The 27,321-nt window shown below is 46.8% G+C and overlaps 1 protein-coding gene and 1 pseudogene across 1 annotated transcript; one reads left to right on the top strand and one right to left on the bottom strand.

The window, feature by feature from the left end:
* On the top strand, window positions 1–25,626 carry LOC112223406 (neurotrypsin). The gene is made up of 14 exons (XM_024386412.2): window positions 1–818; window positions 3,236–3,278; window positions 16,590–16,832; window positions 17,064–17,202; window positions 17,341–17,519; window positions 17,606–17,753; window positions 17,852–18,030; window positions 18,153–18,294; window positions 21,429–21,652; window positions 21,728–21,869; window positions 22,031–22,312; window positions 22,432–22,554; window positions 22,712–22,983; window positions 23,096–25,626. The coding sequence occupies exons 1-14, from the start codon at window positions 747–749 to the stop codon at window positions 23,431–23,433; spliced, it is 2,526 nt and encodes an 841-aa protein (XP_024242180.1). The 5' UTR covers window positions 1–746; the 3' UTR covers window positions 23,434–25,626.
* Window positions 7,691–9,793, bottom strand: LOC112223408 (annotated as a pseudogene).
* Window positions 25,627–27,321: the final 1,695 nt, after the last annotated feature.

The raw sequence follows: 27,321 nt of genomic DNA, 5'->3' as shown, positions 1-27,321 counted from the left end.
TCTAGTCTTCCTTTGAACTGACAGCAGTACCAGTAGTAATGGACCTCACAGAAGTAGGGGTGAGATGTGTTGAGACACTCGAACGCTTTTTCATATTGTCCGCTGACGTCATGCAGTAATCAAGGCACGTATGGTGTCCGTAGCCCAGGTACGTCTCGTGGTCCTCGGTCGAGTGTTGTCCTGCGGGGAAGCGGTGGGAATCGCCGCGGTGACGTTGGCTTCAATCGCCTTGTGCTTCACCTTCTTGCCTCCAGTGGCGGGGCAGAGAACGCGCAGGGGGTCCAGGTATATGAGAAGCAGCAATAGGCGCCGTATCCCCATGGTGTGGTTAACTTGTCAGTTTGAGAGTTGCCACATGTGGTGTGGCAATTAGATCAGGATCAGCTAACGGAACAATTAGATCTCAACCGAAAGTGGTGCTAGCCGCCTCCTCCACTCAAGGCGCGGAGGTGGTGTGGGGCTGTGTTTCTGTTCACTCGAAGGGGTGTGTGTTTTATTCCGACACCTCACATCATCAGAGAGAAAGAAGACAAAAGGAGAGGTTTTTGGTTGAAACGGGAGATGTTTCTGTCGTATCATTCATAAAACCAGTTTACCAGGCCTACACCTTCGCGCGCTCTATTGGCATCCTATTTCGAGTCCGTGCGCGGTGGTGAACAGCGATCCACCTCGCGGTCAGTTTGTGACAGAGATGGGAGAGGTGTGCCATTTCTTTACCAGGCTGTGACACTGACACAGCGGCCAGGATGGATCCAAACACCCGGAAAATGATGCTTCTGATCGGCCTCAACTGCCTCTGGCTCCAAGTGCTTTCAGAGGTAAGCTACTACGATCAGTAGCCAATTTAGTGGCCCCTATGTGCTATAATTGCGTTCCTTTTCAAGGTGAGACCTTTTTTTCTCACACTTTCATATCCCGTACGTAGACTATCTTTACTCTTGCGAATATCTTGGAAAAAGTCTATCTTTCGAAACAGATTTGAACTAAATTAAATTAACCTTGAGAAATACGGTCAAATAAAACAACAGTGTCCCATTTCTTTTTGAAGGTGCGCCCCACATTTTGTCCACCGACGTAACGGTCATTAGGCTAGGTGCTATAGGCTACGTTTTTATAATGGTTGGAATCACATACTTCATTATAATGGAACATTATTTACGTTTTGTTGCGTTTTTCATTATCATTTCATTCAACAATACTTGGTTTTAGCCTATAGGTACCACAAGGAGGTAGAGAGAGACTAATTGTGCTGGACGAAGCCGTTTGAATGTAGGTGCACGCATTAGATCGCCTTTATTATCAGTCAGGCATTAATAATATACATTATTGTTCCGCGTCAGTGTTTGCACACAAGAGTCTGTTTTATGTCTTTGTCTAATTGAGCGGATAAAGCGAGGTTGCGCACACACACACACACACACACACACACACACACACACACACACACACACACACACACACACACACACACACACACACACACAGGCACGGTTCCCTCATGGCGGGGTGTCATAGGAACCAGCCCGTGCCTGTTTTCCCCTGGTGGCGCTTAGATGTACAGTTTCACCACGCGCTGTTTCCCGTTGTCGCAGCAATTCAATCACCCAGCCCTCCAGCAGAACATCAGCACCATCTGTATCTGCAATATGCATTATGTTGTATTGAGACACAATGTAGCCCTATTGCCTACAGGCTTACGAGTGAATCATTTCTCAATAGGCCCACAACTGTTGCTCCGTATTCGAAGTTATCCTTTCAAGCAGATAATCCTGAGTTGGTACTATATTACTGTCTCATGGATCCCTCAACAAGCATCTTTTAGTTAAGGAGATTGGAGGGGTGAGGTGGGCTGTGGCTAGATGGTTTACAGCTATGGATTGAAGTGACTTTTCATAGTAGGTTAGTAGAGTATTTTAGCTAAACCTAATCATTTTCCTAACCTTGACCTAATTCTCCTAGCCTGCTGCTTAAGTTCTCCTAACCTGCTACAAATAGTAACTTCTGTCTGTTGAGGTGTGTGTAGGCTAAGACTGGTTGTGGGAGGGTCAGGGGTCAGGGGGGAAGCCAGTGTGGTGTTAATGACACAGAACTGGTTTGGTGAATCATGTGAACACGCTCATGTGAAGAGAATCCTTGCCTGAGTCCTGAAGACTTGTGTTAGCTCCCAGAGCTATTGCTTAGGCTTTAGCTTAGCGGGTTCTGCTGACTGTCTTGTGGTGGATATCTGTGTGTGTCTGTACCTGTTCTGTAACCCTGTCCCTGTGTGCGGCTATGCAGACACCTGTGGTGTACAGATTCGAGGCCATCGGTTCCAATACCAACACAATTTTACCATTTAGAATGCATGCCCAGTACACTGATTCATTCAAAGTGGTATGTTAGTGTGAATATTGGAACAGATCGAGCCTCTCTCTGTCCAGATGTGTTGGTTTGGTCTCAGCTGTGGTAACATCTGATATGCTGCTGTAACAGTATGATAACCGTGAGATTGATATGAGTGGAGATATCATCAGCATGTTAGGTTTTCATCAGAAACCTCTGTTCACTGTGTAATATGATTAGCCAGGGCAATATCACAGGGAGGTGACGCTCGTGTGTGTGTGTGTGTGTGTGTGTGTGTGTGTGTGTGTGTGTGTGTGTGTGTGTGTGTGTGTGTGTGTGTGCGTGCGTGTGTGTGTGCCTGCCTGTGCTTGCATTCTAACTCCCTTGAGTGGAAATGAACTGTCGAAGTCAAGGTGAAGAGGATGAAATGTTCATAGATGTTATCTGAGTCCTCTTTTGTCCAGTTTCCTCTCCTCTTCTTGTCTCTCCTCTCTGACCTGGTTTGTGTGACTATGAGAGGCTGTACTACACAGCATTCTGTCAGATACTATCTGAAACGGTCTCATACTTGCTTCTTCATGACTCAGGTCTCTGTATTCTGCATGCCTGTGTGTCTGAAGTGTTTGTACTTGTGACAGGAAGGGATTTCACCTGCATCGTCTGCACATCACAAGACAAGCCCACTGAGCTAAAGCCTCTTAGACAAGGTCATTCATCATGCGGGGTTCAACAAACCACTTTGGTTACTTTTTTGACGTTTGTCTTTTATTGGTGGTAAACCCAATTTTCCCTCTTGAGGGTCAATATAGTATTAATTTGTTCTGTAACAGATATGATGTGAAATGTTGACAGTAGGTTGTGTTATCTGACGTTGTGTGAATCTGAAACTATCTCTGTGTTCCTCTCCTCTCAGGTGATAGCTGATGATAGTTATTTAAACGAGGTGCAAAACGCAGGTAGGCTAACAATTCCTTCATTTCTCTTCTTCCTATTCTCCCCTTCCCCTCTCCCTTCCCCCTTTCCCTCTCCTATTCCCCCTCCTATTCCCTCCCCCTTTCCCTCTCCTATTCCCATCCCCATTCCCTGTCCTATTCCCCTCCCCTTTCCCTCTCATATTCCCCTCCCCTTTCCCTCTCCTATACCCTTCCCCTTTCCCTTCCCCCCCCTCTCCCTTTCCCCTCCCCTCTCCTATCCCCCTGTCCTATTCCCCTCCCCTTTCCCTGTCCTATTCCCCTCCCCTTTCCCTCTCATATTCCCCTCCCCTTTCCCTCTCTTATTTCCTCCCCTTTCCCTTTCTCTTATTTCCTCCCCTTTCCCTCTCTTATTGCCTCCCCTTTCCCTCTCTTATTTCCTCCCCTTTCCCTCTCTTATTTCCTCCCCTTTCCCTCTCATATTCCCCTCCCCTTTCCCTCTCTTATTTCCTCCCCTTTCCCTCTCTTATTGCCTCCCCTTTCCCTCTCTTATTTCCTCCCCTTTCCCTCTCTTATTTCCTCCCCTTTCCCTCTCTTATTTCCTCCCCTTTCCCTCTCTTATTCCCCTCCCCTTCCCTCTCTTATTTCCTCCCCTTTCCCTCTCTTATTTCCTCCCCTTTCCCTCTCTTATTTCCTCCCCTTTCCTCTCTTATTTCCTCCCCTTTCCCTCTCTTATTTCCTCCCCTTTCCCTCTCTTATTTTCTCCTTTCCCTCTCCTATTCCCTCCCCCTTTCCCTCTCCCCATTTCTTTGTGCTCCATAAAATGTCCCACCTCTTCTTCCCCTACTCATATAGTCTCCCTTCCTACTCACTCATGCCCTTCTAGACTCTTTTTCCCCTCCTCCCATTTCCTCCATCCATCTCTATTCCTTCTTTCTCTCTGTGGCTGGTGGTTGTGATAGGGGTGGGGTTCTCTCGCTCACTGCAAAGGCCAGCTGATTCATCATTTCTGGTCTCACTCCAAGTGTCAAAATCCACAAAGCACACATACTGTATGCACACACACAAGCATCCAAATCCCTGCAGTGCTAATGATTCATTGAGACCTTTTGATGTTACCGCGTCAAGGAAAATAAACCCTTCCCACTGTCCTCTGGCCAATCAAACAGAAGAGTCTTTAATTTTTGTATTTATTTACAACACACAACAAATCACACTCAACCAACATCAAAACACACCGCAGGTAAACACACGACAACATTTTCCTCCCTCATCCTGGTCTAAATCATAAAGGCATATTTCTCAATATATATATAAAGACAGCAGAGTCTCTAACTGGGCAAGGGATGGTTCTGATTGGGTGAAATATGCGTGAGGATTTGTCTGGGATATGAAGATGCAAAAGGCCCTCCTTAGTTTGATTAGCGTACAGTGCATCAGTATGCTTTACTATGGTGTGTGTAGCTGATGGTGTAAACATGAGTATCTCATGTGTGTGTGCGCACCGCATGCATGTATGTTAGAGCACAGATACACACCAACCCCCCATATGGTCTCAACTCTCTGTGTGTTAGAGCACAGACAACCCCCCCCCATATGGTCTCAACTCTCTGTGTGTTAGAGCACAGACAACCCCCCATATGGTCTCAACTCTCTGTGTGTTAGAGCACAGATAGTCTCAACTCTCTGTGTGTTAGAGCACAGATACACATCCCCCCATATAGTCTCAACTCTCTGTGTGTTAGAGCACAGATCAACTCTCTGTGTGTTAGAGCACAGATACACACCAACCCCCCCATATAGTCTCAACTCTCTTTGTGTTAGAGCACAGATATGGTCTCAACTCTCTGTGTGTTAGAGCACAACCCCCCATAGATACACCACCCCCATATGGTCTCCCCCATATAGTCTCAACTCTCTGTGTGTTAGGGCACAGACAACAGATACACACCCCCCCATATGGTCTCAACTCTCTGTGTGTTAGAGCACAGACAACCTGTGTGTTAGAGCACAGACATGGTCCCCCCATATGGTCTCAACTCTCTGTGTGTTAGAGCACTGATACACCAACCCCCCATATAGTCTCAACTCTCTGTGTGTTAGAGCACAGATACACACCAACCCCCCCCCATATGTGTCTCAATGGTCTCAAATCTCTGTGTGTTAGAGCACAGATATGGTCTCACTCTCTGTGTGTTAACCCCCATATGGTCTCAACTCTCTGTGTGTTAGATACACACCAACCCCCCATATGGTCTCATCACAGACAACACACCCCCCCCATATAGTCTCAACTCTCTGTGTGTGTTTGTGAACCGTGTCAAATGCTCATTGAGAATGTGAAATGGATTATGGGAGCTGAGAGAATGATGATGGTTCCCATAGCGATGGAGGAGAGTGTGGTTGTCGTAGCAACGCAGTATTGTCGTCCTAGTGATCGGTGTGGGTATGTGCTTGGCGTTTACAAACTGATTCATGATGCAATGATCAGTTATTATTCCAATTAAATTCAAATAGGCATTATGGAATCTTGACAAAATCTAAACATTTATTAGGCCTACAGAATATAATGCAATTCTCTTATCATCAGTGCTGCAGGGAGAGATGTAGATGGAGGGATACAGGAAAGAAGAGGAGTCAGTTCCAAGCAGAGGGACTGGGGGATAAGAGATGGTGTGTATAGCAGGCTAGAGAGTCAAAGTTTTTAGTCATTTAGCAGACGCTCTTATCCAGAGCAACTAAGGTTAATAAGTGCCTTGCTCAAGGGCACGTCGATGATTTTTCATCTAGTCGGATCAATGTTTTGAACCCCAGATCCTTCCAATGGCGCTATCATTGTACCGTCGTAATTATCACAGGGATTGAAGTACGGATAAAGTTTCTCAGTGAAGGTGTAGCCAGTAAAATAGTAGATATAAGACCTGGCCTCCACATTTATAGTTATATAGTAATATTTCAACCCAGTACATACACATTTACCTATAGACTATATACAGAAGTTTACATACACTTAGGTTGGAGCCATTAAAACTTGTTTTTCAACCACTTCACAAATTTCTTGTTAACAAACTATAGTGTTGGCGAGTCGGTTAGGACATCTACTGTGTACATGACACAAGTAATGTTTCCAACAATTGTTTACAGACAGATCATTTCACTTATAATTCACTGTATCACAATTCCAGTGGGTCAGAAGTTTACATACACCAAGTTGACTGTGCCTTTAAACAGCTTGAACAGCAAATTCCAGAAAATGATATCATGGCTTTAGAAGCTTCTGATAGGCTAATTTACATAATTTGAGTCAATTGGAGGTGTACCTGTGGGTGTATTTCAAGGCCTACCTTCAAACTTAGTGCCTCTTTGCTTGACATCATGGGAAAATCAAAAGAAATCAGCCAAGACCTCAGAAGAAATTTGTAGACCTCCACAAGTCTGGTTCATCCTTGGGAGCAATTTCCAAACGCCTGAAGGTACCACGTTCATCTGTACAAACAATAGTACGCAAGTATAAACACCATGGGACCACGCAGCCGTCATACCGCTCAGGGAGGAGACGCGTTCTGTCTCCTAGAGATGAACGTACTTTGGTGCAAAAAGTGCAAATCAATCCCAGAACAACAGCAAAATACCTTGTGAAGATGCTGGAGGAAACAGGTACAAAAGTATCTATACCCACAGTAAAACGAGACATATATCGACATAACCTGAAACAAAAATAGAACTGTTTGGCCATAATGACCATCGTTATGTTTGGAGGAAAAAGGGGGAGGCTTGCAAGCCGAAGAACACCATCCCAACCACGAAGCACGAGGATGGCAGTATCATGCTGTGGGGGTGCTTTGCTGCAGGAGGGACTGGTGCACTTCACAAAATAGATGGCACATGAGGAAGGAAAATTACGTGGATATATTGAAGCAACATTTCAAGACATCAGTCAGGAAGTTAAAGCTTGGTCACAGATGGGTCTTCCAAATGAACAATGACCCCAAGCATACTTCCAAAGTTGTGGCAAAATGGCTTAAGGACAACAAAGTCAGGGTATTGGAGCGGCCATCACAAAGCCCTGACCTCAATCCTATAGAAAATTTGTAGGCAGAACTGAAAAAGCGTGTGCGAGCAAGGAGGCCTACAAACCTGACTGTGGAAAGCTTGTGGAAGGCTACCCGGAACGTTTGACCCAAGTTCAACAATTTAAAGGCTACCAAATACTAATTGAGTGTATGTAAACTTCTGACCCACTGGGAATGCAATGAAAGAAATAAAAGCTGAAATAAATCATTCTCTCTTCTATTAATCTGACATTTCACATTCTTAAAATAAAGTGGTGATCCTAACTGACCTAAGACAGGGAATTTTTACTAGGATTATATGTCAGGAATTGTGAAAAACTGAGTTTAAATGTATTTGGCTAAGGTGTATGTAAACTTCCGACTTCAACTGTACATAACACCATATTACTTCAGATATTATTTATTCTCGTCATTTCGGCATAGGATTACATGTCCATACTAATTTCAGATAATATCAAGTGCTAAAGTACAACATTGCATTCAGTCTGTGTGATTGACAGGACAGATGACGAATGGGGCTAAGTTTGGACCAAGTTCATTATCACAGGTGTTGAAGTATGGATAGAGTTTCTCAGTGAAGGTGCAGCCAATGAAAGAGTAGATATGAGCCCTGGCCTCCACATTGTAGAAGGAGACCAAACCCCCCCCATAGTCCACAAACACCCCTACTTTCTGGGGCTTCTCTCTCAGGGAGAGAGGGACAGGCGGAGAGGTGTAGGCCTCATAGATATCCTCACCCCTCATATACACAGTCCAGAGGCCATCGAAAGGGCTCATATTTATGTCATGCTTCCTGTTGATGGACTCCCTGGCCACTCCTAACAGCCACTCAGCTTTTCCCTTCACCTGCACCTCATAGTAGAATCTCCCCGAGGAGAAACTCTTTTCCCAGGACAGAGAGGTGATTCAAAAACCTCTCTGGGTTATAGAATTTCTTTGCGTTGTCAGGGAGTTTCTGCCATGTGCCTCCATATCTCACTTTTTTCCGGTCCCTAGACAAGATGAGCAATGGATGTGCTGTATCAGGGTCCAGGGTCACATGCGCTGACCACTGCTGAATTGTCTTCAGCTCAACATCACACAACCTCTTCACCGCTCTCTCTAGTTCTTCCTGAAGTGTCTGCTCCAGCTCAGACACAGCTCTCCTCAGTCCCCCCAAACACATATCACTGTGAACACTAACCTCAGACCAGTCCTTTGTGTGTTTCGGGGTACACAGGGATGGGAAGGTCTGGAGGAGGAGGAGGTGGTCCTCAGTGTGTGAGTGCTGCTCCAGCTCAGTGCTTCTCCTCTGTAGCTCAGTCATTTCCTGCTCCAGCTGTTTAATGAGCCCATCAGCACGATTTTCTGCTGCTTTCTGCTTCTCCTCAACCACCTCAATGAACTCAGCCTGGCTTCTCTGAATGGAATCCATCAGATCACTGAATACTTGCAGGCTGTCCGCTATTTCTCTCTCTGCGTCTCTCTTGCTGAACTCTACTGAGTGTTTGACCTCCCAAACCTTCTCTAGTCGCTCCTGGATCATCTGCCGTATCTGTCGCTCCATCTTCCCCAGCTGAACCTTCCGCTCTCCACACTCTTCCTCTAGTGGGACGGCGTGGTGAGTCTTGTGGTCTGTCTCAATGCAGAACTGACACACACACGTCTGGTCGGTTCTACAGAACAGCTCCAGCAGTCTGTCATGCTTATTACACATCCTGTCTTCCAGGTTCTCAACGGGGTCTATTAGCTTGTGCCTTTTCAGGCCGGTGACTCTCTGATGAGGCTGCAGGTGAGTCTCACAGAAAGAGGTCAGACACTCCAGGCAGGACTTCAGGGCCTTGAGCCTTGTCCCAGTGCAGACGTCACAGGACACTTCTCCAGCCTCGGCAGGGGACTCGTCTGTGTCTCTGATTTCGTCTGTGTCTCTGATTCTGATCATCTTAAAATGATCTACAACATCTCTGAATGCTGTGTTGGTTTTTAGCTCTGGTCTTGTGTAGAATGTCCTCTTACACATTGGACACTGGCACAGGTCAGTTGTATCCCAGTATCCGCTGATACAGACCTTGCAGAAGTTGTGTCCACATGGAGTAGAGACAGGCTCAGTGAACACATCCAGACAGATAGAGCACTGGAACTGCTCTTCAGACAGGAGACGGCTAGAGGACGCCATATCTGGAACACAATAAAACAACTATTAAAATACTTCCTGGAATGAGTCAGCATTTAGACCGTAAACTGGTGGGGGGGGTTTCTCACTCTCGCAGTGACCTCGGTATCCTGAATGGTAGTTGCGATCCTGCTGTCAAGGTTTTTCCATCTCCCTCTGTCTCTATTTCTCTTACTCACCTAAAAATCTTGTGTTTTCCTTTAATTTCTCGACAAACGTAGATTCTTAAGCTGCAATGTTATCTTTCTGAGGAACAGGATAATGGTTGTTTCTGTGTGCAGTTTCTTCTTCTATACTTCACTTTCACTTCTGCAAAGTGACATCACTCCACTCCTTATCTGCTCTTTGCATAGCTTTGCTCTTAAAGGGACAGCGTTGATATTTCATATGCCTGTCTAAAGTCTCTGCTGAGGGTTCAGGTTCTAGCATTCTGGGGGCCCTGCGTGACATTTGGTTGGGGGCGGGGCAAACTCCTGGCAAATTTTACTGTGGAAAGAAACATTTCCAGTTTAAGTTGATTTCCTGCAATTCTACACATTTTTCCATGGGGCGAAGAGAAAACTGCAATTGCAACACAATATAACACATTTCATAAAATTCGAGTCATTTTGCCATAGTAAGTTGAGTTTTCTAGACAGTCTACTGACGGAGGTCCGTTGGCATCGCGTTCCAAAAATTCAGCCGCACAAACCTACATAGAACTACGTAGAGAGGGATGCAAACCTACATAGAACTACGTAGAGAGGGATGCAAACCTACATAAAACTACGTAGAGAGGGATGCAAACCTACATAAAACTACGTAGAGAGGGATGCAAACCTACATAGAACTACGTAGAGAGGGATGCAAACCTACATAGAACTACGTAGAGAGGGATGCAAACCTACATAGAACTATGTAGAGAGGGATGCAAACCTACATAGAACTACGTAGAGAGGGATGCAAACCTACATAGAACTACGTAGAGAGGGATGCAAACCTACATAGAACTACGTAGAGAGGGATGCAAACCTACATAGAACTACGTAGAGAGGGATGCAAACCTACATAGAACTACGTAGAGAGGGATGCAAACCTACATAGAACTACGTAGAGAGGGATGCAAACCTACATAGAACTACGTAGAGAGGGATGCAAACCTACATAGAACTACGTAGAGAGGGATGCAAACCTACATAGAACTACGTAGAGAGGGATGCAAACCTACATAGAACTACGTAGAGAGGGATGCAAACCTACATAGAACTACGTAGAGAGGGATGCAAACCTACATAGAACTACGTAGAGAGGGATGCAAACCTACATAGAACTACGTAGAGAGGGATGCAAACCTACATAGAACTACGTAGAGAGGGATGCAAACCTACATAGAACTACGTAGAGAGGGATGCAAACCTACATAGAACTACATAGAGAGGGATGCAAACCTACATAGAACTACGTAGAGAGGGATGCAATCCTACATAGAACTACGTAGAGAGGGATGCAAACCTACATAGAACTACGTAGAGAGGGATGCAAACCTACATAGAACTACGTAGAGAGGGATGCAAACCTACATAGAACTACGTAGAGAGGGATGCAAACAGATCTCCGCCGGCTCCGTTTGAGTAGATTGTCTAGACCCCTTAAGCAACCGGCTCTGTCAGATTCTCAGTAACCAAGGTTAATGTGTCAATTGCTTTAATAAGCCATTGGCGTTTTTGTGGAAAACAGTCTGAAAAATAAAACAGAATCTGTTACTGACAAGATTATGGTTTAGCTTCTAACATAATAGGCCGTTTTCCTGGATACAGATTAAGCCTAGTCTTGGACTAAGAATCACTTTCAATGGAGAGTCCATGTCTGTCTATTCCAGGGCTGTTTATTCCACGTCTGTCTATTCCAGGGCTGTTTATTCAATGGCTTTTTATTCAATTTTTTTTTATTCCGGGGCTCTTTATTCCAGGACTCTTTAGTCCGGGGCTCTTTAGTCCGGAGCTCTTTAGTCCGGGGCTCTTTAGTCCGGGGCTCTTTAGTCCGGGGCTCTTTAGTCCGGGGCTCTTTAGTCCGGGGCTCTTTAGTCCGGGGCTCTTTAGTCCGGGGCTCTTTAGTCCGGGGCTCTTTATTCCAGGGCTCTTTAGTCCGGAGCTCTTTAGTCCGGGGCTCTTTAGTCCGGGGCTCTTTAGTCCGGGGCTCTTTAGTCCTGGGCTCCGGCTCTTTAGTCCGGAGCTCTTTAGTCCGGCGCTCTTTAGTCCGGGGCTCTTTAGTCCGGAGCTCTTTAGTCCGGCGCTCTTTAGTCCGGGGCTCTTTAGTCCGGAGCTCTTTAGTCCGGCGCTCTTTAGTCCGGGGCTCTTTAGTCCGGAGCTCTTTAGTCCGGGGCTCTTTAGTCCGGGGCTCTTTAGTCCGGGGCTCTTTAGTCCGGGGCTCTTTAGTCCGGGGCTCTTTAGTCCGGGGCTCTTTAGTCCCTTGTTCTTTAGTCCGGGGCTAGGCTGCTTTTCATTTGACTCCCCTCTCTCTTTCTCTCTTCCTCTTTCTTCCTCTTTCTCTCGCTTCCTCTCCCTCTTTTGCTCTCTTCATCTTCCTCTATCTTCCTCTTCCAGAATGGAATGAGGTATGAGGGGTACAGCCTCTGGGAAAGACTGTGTGTGTGTTTGGCATAGTTAGATGATGTTCAAGGAAAGTCAAGCTGTGTTTTTGTGAGAGATAACTATTGCAGCTCCTCTCTCTGTCCTGGCCATTAATCACAGGGTGTGTGTGTGCGTGTGCACGTGTAAGTGTGTCAGCCTGCATGTGTGTGTCTGGCAGAGTGTGTGCTGCATGAACTCTGTAGTCAGATTCAGCTCAGTGACAATAGAGTCTGATCCTGCTACTCTATGGAATGTGTGCTACATCTCTCTCTCGCTCTCTACCCCCTCTCTCTCTCTGCCTCTCTCTGCCTCTCTCTGCCTCTCTCTGCCTCTCTCGCTCTCTACCCCCCTCTCTCTCTGCCTCTCTCTGCCTCTCTCTCTCTCTCGCTCTCTACCCCCCTCTCTCTCTGCCTCTCTCTGCCTCTCTCTCTCTCTCGCTCTCTACCCCCCCTCTCTCTCTGCCTCTCTCTCTCGTTCTCTACCCCCATCTCTCTCTGCCTCTCTGCCTCTCTCTCACTCTCTACCCCATCTCTCTCTGCCTCTCTCTCTCTCGCTCTCTACCCCCATCTCTCTCTGCCTCTCTCTCTCTCTCGTTCTCTACCCCATCTCTCTCTCGCTCTCTACCCCCTCTCTCTCTGCCTCTCTCTGCCTCTCTCTCTCGTTCTCTACCCCCATCTCTCTCTGCCTCTCTCTGCCTCTCTCTGCCTCTCTCTCTCGTTCTCTACCCCCATCTCTCTCTGCCTCTCTCGTTCTCTACCCCATCTCTCTCTCGCTCTCTACCCCCTCTCTCTCTGCCTCTCTCTGCTCTCTCTCTCTCGCTCTCTACCCCCTCTCTCTGCCTCTCTCTGCCTCTCTCTCTCGTTCTCTACCCCCATCTCTCTCTGCCTCTCTCTCTCGTTCTCTACCCCATCTCTCTCTCGCTCTCTACCCCCTCTCTCTCTCTGCCGCTCTCTGCCTCTCTCTCTCGTTCTCTACCCCCATCTCTCTCTGCCTCTCTCTGCCTCGCTCTCTACTCCCCTCTCTCTCTGCCTCTCTCTCGCTCTCCTATCCCCTCTCTCTCTACCTCTCTCTGCCTCTCTCTGCCTCTCTCTCTCTCTCTCTCGCTCTCTACCCCCCTCTTTCTCTCTCTCTAACTTCCTCTCTCTGCCTCTCTCTCTCTCTCTCTCTCTCTCTCTCTACCCCCTTCTTTCTTTCTCTCTCATTTCAAGGGTGTTATTTACATGGGAAACACATGTTAACATTGGCTTTATTGGTATGAGAAACACATGTTAACATTGGCTTTATTGGTATGAGAAACACATGTTAACATTGGCTTTATTGGTATGAGAAACACATGTTAACATTGGCTTTATTGGTATGAGAAACATATGTTAACATTGGCTTTATTGGTATGAGAAACACATGTTAACATTGGCTTTATTGGTATGAGAAACACATGTTAACATTGGCTTTATTGGTATGAGAAACACATGTTAACATTGGCTTTATTGGTATGAGAAACACATGTTAACATTGCCAAAGCAAGTGAAATAGATCATAAACAATAGTGAAATAAACAGTAAAAATGAACAGTAAACATTACACTCACATAAGTTCCAAAACAATAAAGACATTCCAAATGTCATATTATGTCTATAAATAGTGTTGTAACGATGTACAAATGGTTAAAGTACAAAAGGGACAATAAATAAACATAAATATGGGTTGTATTTACAATGGTGTTTGTTCTTCACTGGTTGCCCTTTTCTTGTGGCAACAGGTCACACATTTTGCTGCTGTGATACATTTGACAGGAGGTTAGGAAGTGCAGCTCAGTTTCCACCTCATTTTGTGGGCAGTGTGAACATAGCTGTCTTCTCTTGAGAGCCAGGTCTGCCTACGTCGGCCTTTCTCAATAGCAAGGCTATGCTCACTGAGTCTGTACATAGTCAAAGCTTTCCTTAATTTTGGGTCAGTCACAGTGGTCAGGTATTCTGCCACTGTGTACTCTCTGTTTAGAGCCAAATAGCATTCTAGTTTGCTCTGTTTTTTTGTTAATTCTTTCCAATGTGTCAAGTAATTATCTTTGACTTTTCTCATGATTTGGTTGTGCAGAAGATCTAGGTGCTGCTGTAGGCCCTCCTTGGTTGGTGACAGAAGCACCAGACCATCAGCAAACAGACATTTGACTTCAGATTCTAGTAGGGTGAGGCTGGCTGCTGCAGACTGTTCTAGTGCCCTCACCAATTCATTGATATATATGTTGAAGAGGGTCGGGCTCAAGCTGTATCCCTGTCTCCCCCACAGCCCTGTGGAAAGAAATGTGTGTGTTTTCTGCCAATTTTAACCAGGGGACATGTTTGTGTACATGGATTTTATAATGTTGTATGTTTTCCCCCAACACCGTTTTCCATAATTTTGCCTAGCAGACCCTCATGTCAAATTGAGTCAAGCTTTTTTTGAAATCAACAAAGCATGAGAAGACTGTGCCTTTGTTTTGGTTTGTTTTGTTTGTCAATTAGGGTGTGCAGGCTGAATACGTGGTCTGTCGTACGATAATTTGGTAAAAAAGGCCATTTGACATTTTCTCAGTACTTTGTTTTCACTGAGGAAATGTACCAGTCTGCTGTTAATGATAATGCAGAGGATTTTCCCAAGGTTGCTGTTGATGACGCATATCCCACAGTAGTTATTGGGGTCACATCTGGGGGGTGTCTCTCTTTCTAGGCCTCTCTTTCCATGCCTCTCTCTCTCTCTGACTCCCTCTCTCTCTCCCTGCCTCTCTCTCTCTCTGACTCTCTCTCGGCCCCTATCTCTCTCTCTCTCTGACTCTCTCTCTCCTCTCTCTCCCTGCCTCTCTCTCTCTGACTCTCTCTCTCGGCTCTCTCTCTCTCTCTCTCTCTCTCTCTCTCTCTCTCGGCTCCCTCTCTCTCTCTCTCTCTCGGCCTATCCTCTCTCTTTTAGGCCTCTCTCTCTCTCGGGCCTCCCTCTTGGGCCTCTCGCTCTCTCGGGCCTCCCTCTTGGACCTCTCTCGGCCTCTGCCTCTATCTCGGCCTCTGTCTGACTCGCTCTCCCTCTCTGCCTTGCTCTCCCTCTCTCTTTGCCTCTCTCTCTCTGCCCCTCTCTCTCTTTCTCTCTGCCTCTCTCTCTCTCTCTCTCTCCCTTTCTCTCTCTCAGCCTCTCTCTCTTGGGCCTCTATCTCTGTCTCTCTGTCTCTCTATATCTCGGCCTCTCTTCTCAGCCTCTCTTTCTCTCTCTGCTCTCTCTTGGCCCCCCTGTCTCTCTTTCTCTGCCTCTCTCTCTTTCTCTGCCTCTCTCTCTCTCTCTCTCTGGCCTCTCTCTTTCTCGGCCTCTCTCAGCCTATCCCTCGCTCTCAATCACTCGCTTTCTCTCTTGGCCTCTCCCTCGCTCTGCCCCTCTCACAGGCCTCTTTCTCTCTCTCCGGCCTCTCTCTCTCTCCGGCCTCCCTCTCTCTCTCTTGGCCTTGCTCTCGCACTCTCTCTCTGCCTCTCTCTCTCTTTGCTTCTCTCTCTCTCTGCCTCTCTCTTTGCCTCTCTCTCTCGGCCTCTCTCTGCCTCGTTTTCTCTCAGGCCTCTCTCTGCCTCGCTCTTGCTCTCTCTCTGCCTCGCTCTTGCTCTCTCTCTCTGCCTCACTCTCTCTGCCTCTCTCTCTCTCTTCCCCTCTTGCTGCCTTGCTGTGTGTGTGTGTGTGTGTGTGTGTGTTTGGTTCAGCATTATGTTTGCGTCAGCAGAAGTTTCATTTAGCCTTTGTTTGTTGTTTATGCCTCCTCCACTAATTCCACCTCTAAAGTACAGAGTGTACACTCCTAAGGGATTCTCAGACTACAGAGTGTACACTCCTAAGGGATTCTCAGACTACAGAGTGTACACTCCTAAGGGATTCTCAGACTACAGAGTGTACACTCCTAAGGGATTCTCAGACTACAGAGTGTACACTCCTCAGGGATTCTCAGACTACAGAGTGTACACTCCTAAGGGTTTCTCAGACTACAGAGTGTACACTCCTTAGAGGGTGGCCTCCACCATTTTGAGTAAGGGTGGGAGTGGGAGGTAGTGTATTATAGACATCCCCTGCTGTGTCATTTGATAGTGTGCATTAATACGGAACAGTCTGGACATGAATATAGAGGAACCAAGGGGATTTTGAATAAGGACATTTTCACTCTTCTCCTGACTCTCCTCTCCTCTCTATGCTTTTCTCCTTATCTCCTCTCCATATCTCCTCTCCTTATCTCCTCTCCATATCTCCTCTCCTTATCTCCTCTACTTATCGCCTCTCCATATCTCCTCTCCATATCTCCTCTCCTTATCTCCTCTCCATATCTCCTCTCCTTATCTCCTCTCCTTATCGCCTCTCCATATCTCCTCTCCATATCTCCTCTCCTTATCTCCTCTCCATATCTCCTCTCCATATCCTCTCTTGCTATAAACCTCCCATCCCAACTGTCTCTCTTGTTCAGAGGGAGTCATAATTATGACAGTATCCTCTCTCTCTCTTGTCCCATCTCTCTCTCTCTGGTCAGCCCCTCTCTCCTGTTCGGAGGGTTTTACAGAGCTGGGTTTCTATAATGGCTCTGTGTCTCAGACGGACTCTGGCGCCCCCTGCCTGCGGTGGGCAGAGTTTCCAGACTACGTGCTGCAGTACCCTGGCCGAGGCCTTGGGGAGCACAGCTACTGCCGTAACCCTGACAGAGAGTCCAACCCCTGGTGCTTCTTCAGACAGACCTCTGGGGCCATCGGCTGGGCCTACTGCGACTGCCACCAGGGTAGGTTTATAGCAAAAATACTTTATGTATACATAGAGACAATATACTAAGAAAATCCAGTATTATATGCCGGGCCTACTGCGACTGCCAGGGAGGCCGTGTAGTGATTCCACTGAGCCCGTCCTCCTATAGCTCCTCCCATCAGCCTCCTTTTCTGTACAGAGTATCTACTCTGTATTTTTTCCAGACTATTGATTGGCTGATGTACCTGTCCTTCTCACCCTCTCTTAGGTGCAGCTCGGCTGGTGGGCGGGACATTGTCAAGAAGTGGACGTGTGGAGGTGTACCTGAATGGCCAGTGGGGGGCGGTGTGTGACTCTCATTGGACAGACAGAGATGCCAGTGTGATCTGCAGACAGCTGGGGTTGGGGTAAGAGAGTTGTAGGAGTGTGTATGTTTGTGTGTGTGTGTGCCTCCTCATTGAGATCGGCATTGTAGCATCGCAGCATTTCCGTTTCAACTGTAAGATTGTGTGTGTGTGTGTGTGTGTGTGTGTGTGTGTCCTCAGTGAGATCGGCACTGCTTTGCAGCAGTCCAGGTTCGGCTCGGGCTCCGGCCTCTTCCATTACGAGCGGCTGAGTTGCCGTGGTGATGAGAGCTCCGTCAGCCAATGCCAGAGCAGGACATTTGTTACCGGGGACTGTAGCCATGGAAACGAGGCAGGAGTTGTGTGTGCTCCACCAGAAGGTCAGTAGGAAGCTAGAGAGAAGGAAACAGTGCGTACCTCGTGCCCCTACTCAGCATCCATATTGTGCTGTTGTATCCTCCCCCAGGCAGTGGTCTTCCTCTACGATTGGTTGGAGGAGAAGAATACTTTGAGGGGCGCGTGGAGGTGTTCCACAGTGGTAGGTGGGGCTCTGTCTGCGATGACCAATGGGACGACAGAGATGCAGAGGTGGTCTGTCGACAGCTGGGCTTTGGGTGAGTGTGTGTGTGTGTGAGAGAGAGAGACTATAGGAGTAAATATATTGAAGCTAGAGGAAGAGTCATTATTGTTGTTTTGACCCATGTGTGTTTAGGGGTGTGGCGAAGGCCTGGTCGTGGGCTCACTTCGGACAGAGCTCAGGTCCCATCCTATTGGACGCCGTGAGGTGTACAGGAAATGAAGTCTTCCTGGACCAGTGTCTTCATGGAGACTGGGAACAACACAACTGTGACCATATGGAAGACGCTGGGGTATCCTGCAGCCCCTACACAGGTACACACACATAATTCATCCGCGCACGCACTCACGCATGCACACACACACACATCCCAAAAACGGATATAACGTGCACACATATGATTTAACGTGTGTGTGTGTGTGTGTGTGTGTTCCAGACGGTGTGGTGCGGTTGGTAGGAGGAGACAGTCCTTGGGAGGGTCGTGTTGAACTGTTCCACTCTGGGGACTGGGGTACGGTGTGTGACGACCACTGGACTCAACAACACACACAGGTGGTCTGTCGACAGCTCGGATACAGGTGTGTGTGTGTGTACTTTCCCCTGCAGGCATGATATGGGCTGTTGTGGTGACCATATTACCGCCGCACCGGCAATCATGAGTCATGACCCCAGTAAAATTTCAGGTGACAGTTATTCACTCTGGACATGTGTTGGTAGTACCCATCTCGCTAACGATCATCAGGTCCAAACGGCCTGGTACTCAGGGCTCTATTATCCCTCCATCAGGTCACTAATGGCCTGGTACTCAGGGCTCTATTATCCCTCCATTAGGTCCTAATGGCCTGGTACTCAGGGCTTTATTATCCCTCTGTCAGGTCCTATTGGTCTGGTACTTAGGGCTCTATTATCCCTCCATCAGATCCTATTGGCTGGTTGGCTCTATTATCCTCCATCTCCTAATGGCCTGGGCTCTATTATCCCTCCTCCATGGCCTGGATCCTATTATCCTCCATCAGGTCCTAATGGCCTGGTACTCAGGGCTCTATTATCCCTCCATCAGATCCTAATGGCCTGGTACTCAGGGCTCTATTGTCCCTCCATCAGATCCTAATGGCCTGGTACTCAGGGCTCTATTATCCCTCCATCAGGCCACTAATGGCCTGGTACTCAGGGCTCTATTATCCCTCCATCAGGTCCTATTGGTCTGGTACTCAGGGCTCTATTATCCCTCCATCAGGTCCTATTGGTCTGGTACTTAGGGCTCTATTATCCCTCCAACAGATCCTATTGGCTTGGTACTCAGGGCTCTATTATCCCTCCATCAGGTCCTATTGGCCTGGTACTCAGGGCTCTATTGTCCCCCATCAGGTCCTAATAGCATGGTACTCAGGGCTCTATTATCCCTCCATCAGGTCCTAATGACCTGGTACTCAGGGCTCTATTGTCCCTCCACCAGTTCCTAATATCCCTCCATCAGATTTATTGCTTGCCTGGTACTCAGGGCTCTATTATCCCTCCATCAGGTCCTATTGGCCTGGTACTCAGGGCTCTATTGTCCCCCCATCAGGTCCTAATAGCATGGTACTCAGGGCTCTATTGTCCCTCCACCAGTTCCTAATGGCCTGGTACTCAGGGCTCTATTGTCCCTCTAACCACTCTGACATCAATATAGATGCTTTCAAAAAATCTAATAAAACACTTATTCAAAACAGTATCATGCTTTTAAAACTCACCTTGATTTGATCAATTTGAAGAACAACAGGTTGAAACAGAGTGGAAAAACATGGTTGTGTGGATGTTGTTTTCAAAACCTAACACAACGAAATGGACTGCGCTTTCTAAGGTGATGATTCATGGATTAATAGACTAATGATGAATGGACTTCAGGAAGAATAGCTGCTGCTTTCGCAACATCCAAATAAAATACCAAATACGAAAAATTCTAAACACCCATGACATATTAGAGTTTATACCCATAGGCCTATATAGGAACCCAAACCCGAAAACAAAATCTGAATTAAAATAATTATTGTGCTGTTACACAATACACATCCTACAGCATATTACACACGGCAGAAAAACGCGTTTTACAAAATGTCTTTTGGTACAAAGTTGGTCCAGCCTAATCTCCAAAATTAATCCAATTCTAGTAATCGCCCTTCAGTGATGACTGTATTATTATATATACTGGATGGACAGGTTATACTGCGCTCCAAACGTTCGATCTATGAGTCTGGGAGAGAACATATAGGCCTAGGCCATGCTGTTGGTTCATTGATTGTGCATGACGGCCAAGCCTACAATTATAGTTAATTTGTATTTGATTTGAGTAGCCTAGTAATAAGGCATTTTGTATATTTTCATATTGAATAGGCTGACACCTTTTTAGCTACAGAATATCTCACCACTGTCCGTTTCCATATGTTCCTTCACCCCTTTCTACAGCGCGCGGAGAGAGGGGTGTGTTTCGTTGTGAAAACACGCTACGATCGTGTGTGTGGAAAGCGACCTCCATTTGCTATTCCAGTGCATACGGATGACGTTATTTTTCCCCTGCCCCTGTTCCTGCCCCTGTTCCTGCCCCTGTTCCTGCCCCTGTTCCCCTGCCCCTGTTCCTGCCCATTTGATAATGGGCCATTCTAAATCAATTCAAATTTGACATATTAGTAAAGACAAGATTAAATTGAGAATAGTGAAAATATGATAATTTGATGACAGAAGAGCGTGTGTAGCCTGGGGCAAGGAACAGAGCCCAATATTTTATTTTTTATTTATTTTATCTTTATTTAACTAGGAAAGTCAGTTAAGAACAAATTCTTATTTACAATGACGGCCTACGAAAAGGCCTCCTGTGGGGATGGGGGCTGGGATAAAAAAAAGAATATATATAAATAAATAAATATAGGACAAAACACACATCACAACAAGAGAGACAACACTACATAAAGAGAGACCTAAAGACAACAACATAGCAAGGCAGCAACACATGACAACACAGCATGGTAGCAACACAACATAACAACAACAACACAACATGGTAGCAACACAACATAACAACAACATAACAACAACATGGTAGCAGCACAACATAACAACAACATAACAACAACATGGTAGCAGCACAACATAACAACAACACAACATGGTAGCAGCACAACATAACAACATGGTAGCAGCACAACATAACAACAACACAACATGGTAGCAGCACAACATAACAACAACACAACATGGTAGCAGCACAACATAACAACAACACAACATGGTAGCAGCACAACATAACAACAACACAACATGGTAGCAGCACAACATAACAACAACACAACATGGTAGCAGCACAACATAACAACAACACAACATGGTAGCAGCACAAAACATGGTACAAACATTGTTGGGCACAGACAACAGCACAAAGGGCACGAATAGACTATAGATGCACTGAGGCGCTTAACTGTCTATGTTAAGTAAAGATCATTTACCGGGAGACCGGCAGTCTTGGGCATGACAATAACCGGTTGACTAAATTTCATGACCGCCACAGCCCTAGGGGTTACACTGGGAAGAGTCTTGTTGATGATTCCTGTAACCAGAAAACCCGCCCCACTGTTTAAATGTAGACTCAGTAATATGACATCACCGTAAACAGTTTAGACATCAACAACCACCACATTGTGCCTTTTTAAGTTGATGTCATTTCACCTTCTACCTCTAGAGGGCATGCTGAGGTGGTGACTGACAGAACATTCGGCGGGGGTTCTGGTATCATCCTGTTGGACGATGTGCGTTGTGAGGGGACGGAGTCGTCCCTGCTGGACTGTCGCCATGGCACCTGGGGCCGTAGCGACTGTTCCCATGGAGAGGACGTGGGCGTGCGATGCAGGGCCGGACCTAAAGAGGAAGAGACCAATGAGGTGCCGGCTGTTGCACCTGCCACAGGTGAGGCCTACTCCGACAGTAATACGGCCAAGCGACCATCAGGCCTTTTCATTAGCTTGTATGTTTGTGTTGCAGGTCCTCTGTTGCGTCTGTTTGGGGGTGGTAGCCATAACGAAGGTCGTGTGGAAGTCTATCTCCATGGAGACTGGGGGAGTATCTGTGACTCAGGCTGGAACGATCTAAACGCTGCCGTGGTCTGCAGACAGCTGGGCCACAGGTGTGTGTGTCTGTGTGTGTTCACAGACCTTTGTGTTGAAGAGTAGCTTCATTCAATACAGCATTTGTAATAACTCTCTTTATCTCCGTCTTTCACTCTCCCACTCTTCCCCCTTTTCCTGTTCTCCTTTTCTCTCTCTCCTCCTCCTCCTCCTCCCTCAGTGGTCATGCGGTAGCAGCAGGTGGGTTCGGTCGGGGGAAGGGTCCTGTCCACCTGGACCAGGTGAGGTGTACCGGGAAGGAGGACTTCCTGGGGGAGTGTCCGTCTCTGGGCCGGGCCCGTGACGGCTGCAGATGGAGACAGGATGCAGGGGTGAGCTGTAACCACGCCCCCCGGGCAACAGAGGGCCAGGCCAGGCCAAGTGAGCTCACCTGTGGAGTGAGGAAGATTGTGGAGGAAGGGAACGAGAGGAAGAGTGGAGGAGAAGGGGAGAATGTACTCAGGTAAGAGAAGCTTTACGTACAGTGTAGAATATAACACGACTCATGAGAAGACACAAGTTAACACGCACAAACACCACACACAGACACTCTACCCTCCTCTCCCTCCCCCTCTCCTCTAGGACATTGTGGCCATGGCAGGTGTCAGTGTGGTTGGGTTCTGAGGGGAAAGATGGCCATCCTATCTGTAGTGGTACTCTGATCTCTCCCTGCTGGGCCCTGGCCTCCGCTCACTGCTTCACCAGGTGAGACCTCTCCTTTTCCTTTCTCCTCTCCTTTTTTTAGTCATTCCTTGTTTCTGCTTTCAGCGCTCACATCCTCTTTTTCTGCCTTCATTTCTTTTATCCAATTTTATGTCCCCGTTTTCCAAACACTTACACCTGCTCTCTCTCCCCCTCCCAGGTTTGGTATTGGCCCGTCTCAGTATGTGGTGCGCTTTGGGGGTTCTGACAGAATTCTGATCCCGGAGCGAGTGGTGGTCCATAGAAAGTTCAGAGCAGATCAGGGACCTGGGGGTCATGACCTGGCCCTGCTGAGGCTGCCCAGCCCCAAGGATCACTGTTTGACCTTTGACCCCCACACCAACGCCGCCTGCCTCCCCACACCGGATGCTGCGGGGGGGAAGACCCCCTTGTCCTGCATTGCCGCGGTTACCGCTGGCTGGGACGGCCCAGGTATGCCTCACTTTCCACTACCTCTTAACTACAACCTCTTAGGATATATGGTTTAGTGCTGAGACGTTAGTAACTTATTCCTCCCTACTGTACATCCCCTCTTCCCCCTCAGACGCCGTGCTCCAGTCCTGGGTACCCCTCCTGACGTCATGGCAGTGTAAGAAGCGTTATGGCGATGGTTTCTCCTCCCACGGCACACTGTGCGCCGGCAGCCCCCCTGACACACGCCGTCTCCATGGGAACAACGGTTGCCAGGGCAACTGGGGCGGTGGGCTGGTATGCCAGGGGGAGGGAGGGCGATGGGTGTTGACTGGGATCGTCTCCGGGGGTTACGGCTGCAGCGACCCCTCAACCCCGGCGCTCTACACACGGGTCAGCCGGTTCCGGGGCTGGATCGAGGAAGTCACACATACACACAGGAGCGGGACATACACACACACACAATCATGACCAGTTGAAACAAACACACTGACGGTCAATCCATACACACACACAACCAGCACAACAATATACACACACACACACACACACACACAATCACAATGAACACAAACACAATCAGCATACAGACACTCACAATAAACACACACACACTCTTGTCTGATCCAGGACACGCCATTGGCTCACCGGCTGTGTCATGTGACTGTCAGAGGAAGAGGAGGAAGGATAGATGATGATGGAGGAAGAGGAGGACATGTTGGAAAAGGAGGGAGAGCAAGAGGAAAGATACAGGAGAAGAAGAACGAGAAGAGATCCACCTCTGCCCCCCTGACCATGTAGACTTGTGTGTGTGTGCATGTGTATTACACTAGCTATGGGGTGTGTGCATTCATGTATGTGTGTCATCTGTGTGTGTATCATATGTGTGTCTGGGAGGGGAGGTGCTGTAGTGATAATGTGTAGCTAGACGACATGCTTTTAGGTAGTCATTTCTCTGACAGTGGGGTTGAGTTTCTTGTGATGCCCTATTTGAATGTGAAGTCTGTCCAGAATGATCTGTTATTCCTTAGTGGTAAAAAAAAATCATATATAAGCTGTTGTTCAAAAGCTGTTCTCGAATATATATTATCACGTTCGTATTGCTGAAGATGCTATCTACCTTGGATGGGACTGTCGCTTCTTTCAAATGCCAACTGGAGAAGCTCTTCTCTCTCATTTCAAATAAACTGGACTTTCTTGGGGGGCTCAAAACTGGACTCTTTATTTGGCGGCAGTTAGCCTTGAGGTTTAGGCCAGTAACCTGAGGGTTGTTGGTGTCAGTTCCCAGCTACCATCTGCCGTTGTGCCCTACAGTAAGACTCTACTGCTCCAGGGACTCTGCACTGTGGCATACACTGTGCCTCTCAACGGCATTGCGACATCACAAAAAACAAAAGGATATTCTATGCTACTCTATTTTTCTCTCTCCTGTCAAAGCCATGGAAAGCCAGGGGGTGGATCATATTCATCTTTTTCTACTGATCTCCCCGAATGGCTCTAGTTGTTAATGTTGTGTGTAAATACTTCTGATTGTTTATGTGTTAATGTCTGATTTCGATGTCCAAACAGTTAGACTTCCTGTAGTTGAATATTCCTCTCGTTTTTCTATGACCTCAGTAGTAGACGGTGTTGTCATATTCAGAGGCATCAGTTATCATATGCTTGAGGGAGAAGTTGCCCCTAACCCGAGATCTAGGATCAGATTAGCCAACTCCAGATGACATGGCATCAAACATATGGAAAACATATGTTTAATGTATTTGATACCATTCCACTGATTCCTCTCTAGCCATTAGCACGAGCCCATCCTCCCAATTAAGGTGACACCAACCTCCTGTGGGGAGGATGCAAAAAGATCTGACCCAGGACCAGTGGTTAGGTGAAACTTCTACCAGCTCATACAGTATGGCCCTGATGATCTTTTTTTTGTTTCTAACTGGCTCAATCAGGTGTGGAAACATCTTGTATTCCATAACTGTTTCTCTCAAACAGGAAATGCTCCTATTCCCTTCTTTTTTGTTGTTGTTTATCCTCGAGACTCCCGGTCTATCCAGTAACATGTGGTCTGTCATGTATAATCATTACATTAACCTCCTCCTTGTGACTTCATGTTTGAGTAAAACGGTTCAGTCATACTAAGGCCTCTATTCAGTCCGTATCGCGGAAGTTCAGCGTGACAGCGTGATTGACATTTAAAGGCAATGTTCCCACGTTAGTGGAGACGGCGTTCGCGATAAACGCCGCATGTCGTCTCAATGGGAAATGACCTTTACATTTCTACCGTAAGTCTTCAGCGATACAGATTGACTAGAGTCCTAAATCAATGTAAATATTTCCATAGCTGGACACATTCCACCAAACCCACATTGCATACTGTACCCAGTGTGTGTTTGCTCAGAGGAAGCAGTAGTTTGCAAACACAGACACCGCATAAACAATGCTTCTGTGGGTTTGATTGAATTCGAGACAGAGTTCACCGTGTCTCTGTTTGAAGCTGTGAAGAGTCTTGACTCAGTAGAAATGTAAAACCGTCTTACAGACATCTGTGTGTTCCTCAGACTGGTCTGTCCTGAAACACGGTGAACTATTGAAGAGTATTGTGATGGTCTCTATTGTCTGGTCTTTATAACATCAAAATAAATGTCTTTTTTTGTCTGTTCTTTACGAAGGAGTATTACAGCTGCTTGGTGACGACAGTGAGCGTAGTTTCTAATGGCTGTATCTACATCATCACAACCACTGGGGGGGCTGCACAGCTGGATGGAGTCCCACATAACTTACAGTCAAACCCCACAAAACTGAGGTGGATACAGAGACCTGAATGTGCTACTTTAGTTCAATGCATTCATTGTAAATCCGTTTGGATAAGAACCTTGATAAGTTTGCTAAATGACTAAAATGTTGTGTGGTGTTTTGGCCTACATGTTGATTAAAGGTGCAATAAGTAGAAATCGCTCCGACATTTCCTGGTTGCTAAAATTGAAATAATTTGCTTAATTTTAGTTGACAAAACAGCCAAGTCGCAGTTGTAAATGAGAACTTGTTCTCAACTAGCCTACCTGGTTAAATAAAAGGTGAATATATATTTTTTTAAAGCACTCAGTGTAGAGAATCACTGTACCATCTAAACCACAGACATTTTTGTTCAGCTGTTTGAAGCTGGTGTACCAAACACCAAACTGAAAGTAAAAGAGAAAACAAAACTTAAGGACGGGAAGCATAGAAATACTTCAAAGATCACTAATCTGACAGAAAGAACAGGTTGTCTACTGAAGCTGATCTACAGCAGGAAGCTGATCTACAGCAGGAAGCTGATCTACAGCAGGAAGCTGATCTACAGCAGGAAGCTGATCTACAGCATGAAGCTGATCTACAGCAGGAAGCTGATCTACAGCAGGAAGCTGTAATGCCACCGTGTGGCCTCAAATAAAGCTCAATAGTCTTTCGTTAAATTCCTCATCCTCTCCCTGGCTGTCTCTGTCTCAACCTATCAAAGGGAAGCGAGGAGAGTATTCGAAGACATTACAAGCGGGTTTTCCTCATTTCCCCTCTCCTCACCTCTGTCTCAAAACGTCAGAGGTAGGCTCAGGGCTCAATTCAATCCGTATTGCGGAATTTCCGAGCTTGAAATGTAAAAGGTAATTTCCAATTGCAGCATTTAACGTGAATGCTGTCTCCACGAACAGGCGAACATTGCCTTTAAAATTCAATCGTGCTGAAGGCACACAACACGGATTGAATCAAGCCCTAAGTAACACGTTTGGAGAAGGACGGCGTCCCTCTGACATTTTAAAGAGGCAGAAGACGGGAGAGAAACAAGGAAGCGAGGAAAGACGTGAGAATGAGGGTTTTTATTCCCGGTTCACGTCAACATGACGTCTGTAACCTTTAAGACAAACGGGTAGAGAACAAGAGAGAGCGACAGATGGCCAGAGAGATGGACAGCATGCTGGAAATGTGACGGTAGGTCAGTGAATGTGTGTGTGAGTCAGTATTAGTGTGGGTGTGTGCGTGAACATGTGTGGCTGTGGTGGATATTGTGTGTGTAGAAGCTGACCTGCAGCAGTGTCCTCATTAATCACAGAGAAGACCGGGACCAAGAGACTTGTCCTACATCTGACACACACTCACGGGAGTACGCAGTCCTCCTTAAATAAGGTTACTCACGGGAGTACGCAGTCCTCCTTAAATAAGTTACTCACGGGAGTACGCAGTCCTCCTTAAATAAGTTACACCAGGGAGTACGCAGTCCGCTTTAAATAAGTTACTCACGGGAGTACGCAGTCCTCCTTAAATAAGTTACTCACGTGAGTACGCAGTCCTCCTTAAATAAGTTACTCACGGGAGTACGCAGTCCTC

The sequence above is a fragment of the Oncorhynchus tshawytscha genome, linkage group LG24 (assembly GCF_018296145.1).
Source record: "Oncorhynchus tshawytscha isolate Ot180627B linkage group LG24, Otsh_v2.0, whole genome shotgun sequence".
Lineage (NCBI taxonomy): Eukaryota > Metazoa > Chordata > Actinopteri > Salmoniformes > Salmonidae > Oncorhynchus > Oncorhynchus tshawytscha.
Note: the sequence above shows the minus strand (reverse complement) of the source record. Positions and strands in the feature narration are given on the sequence as shown.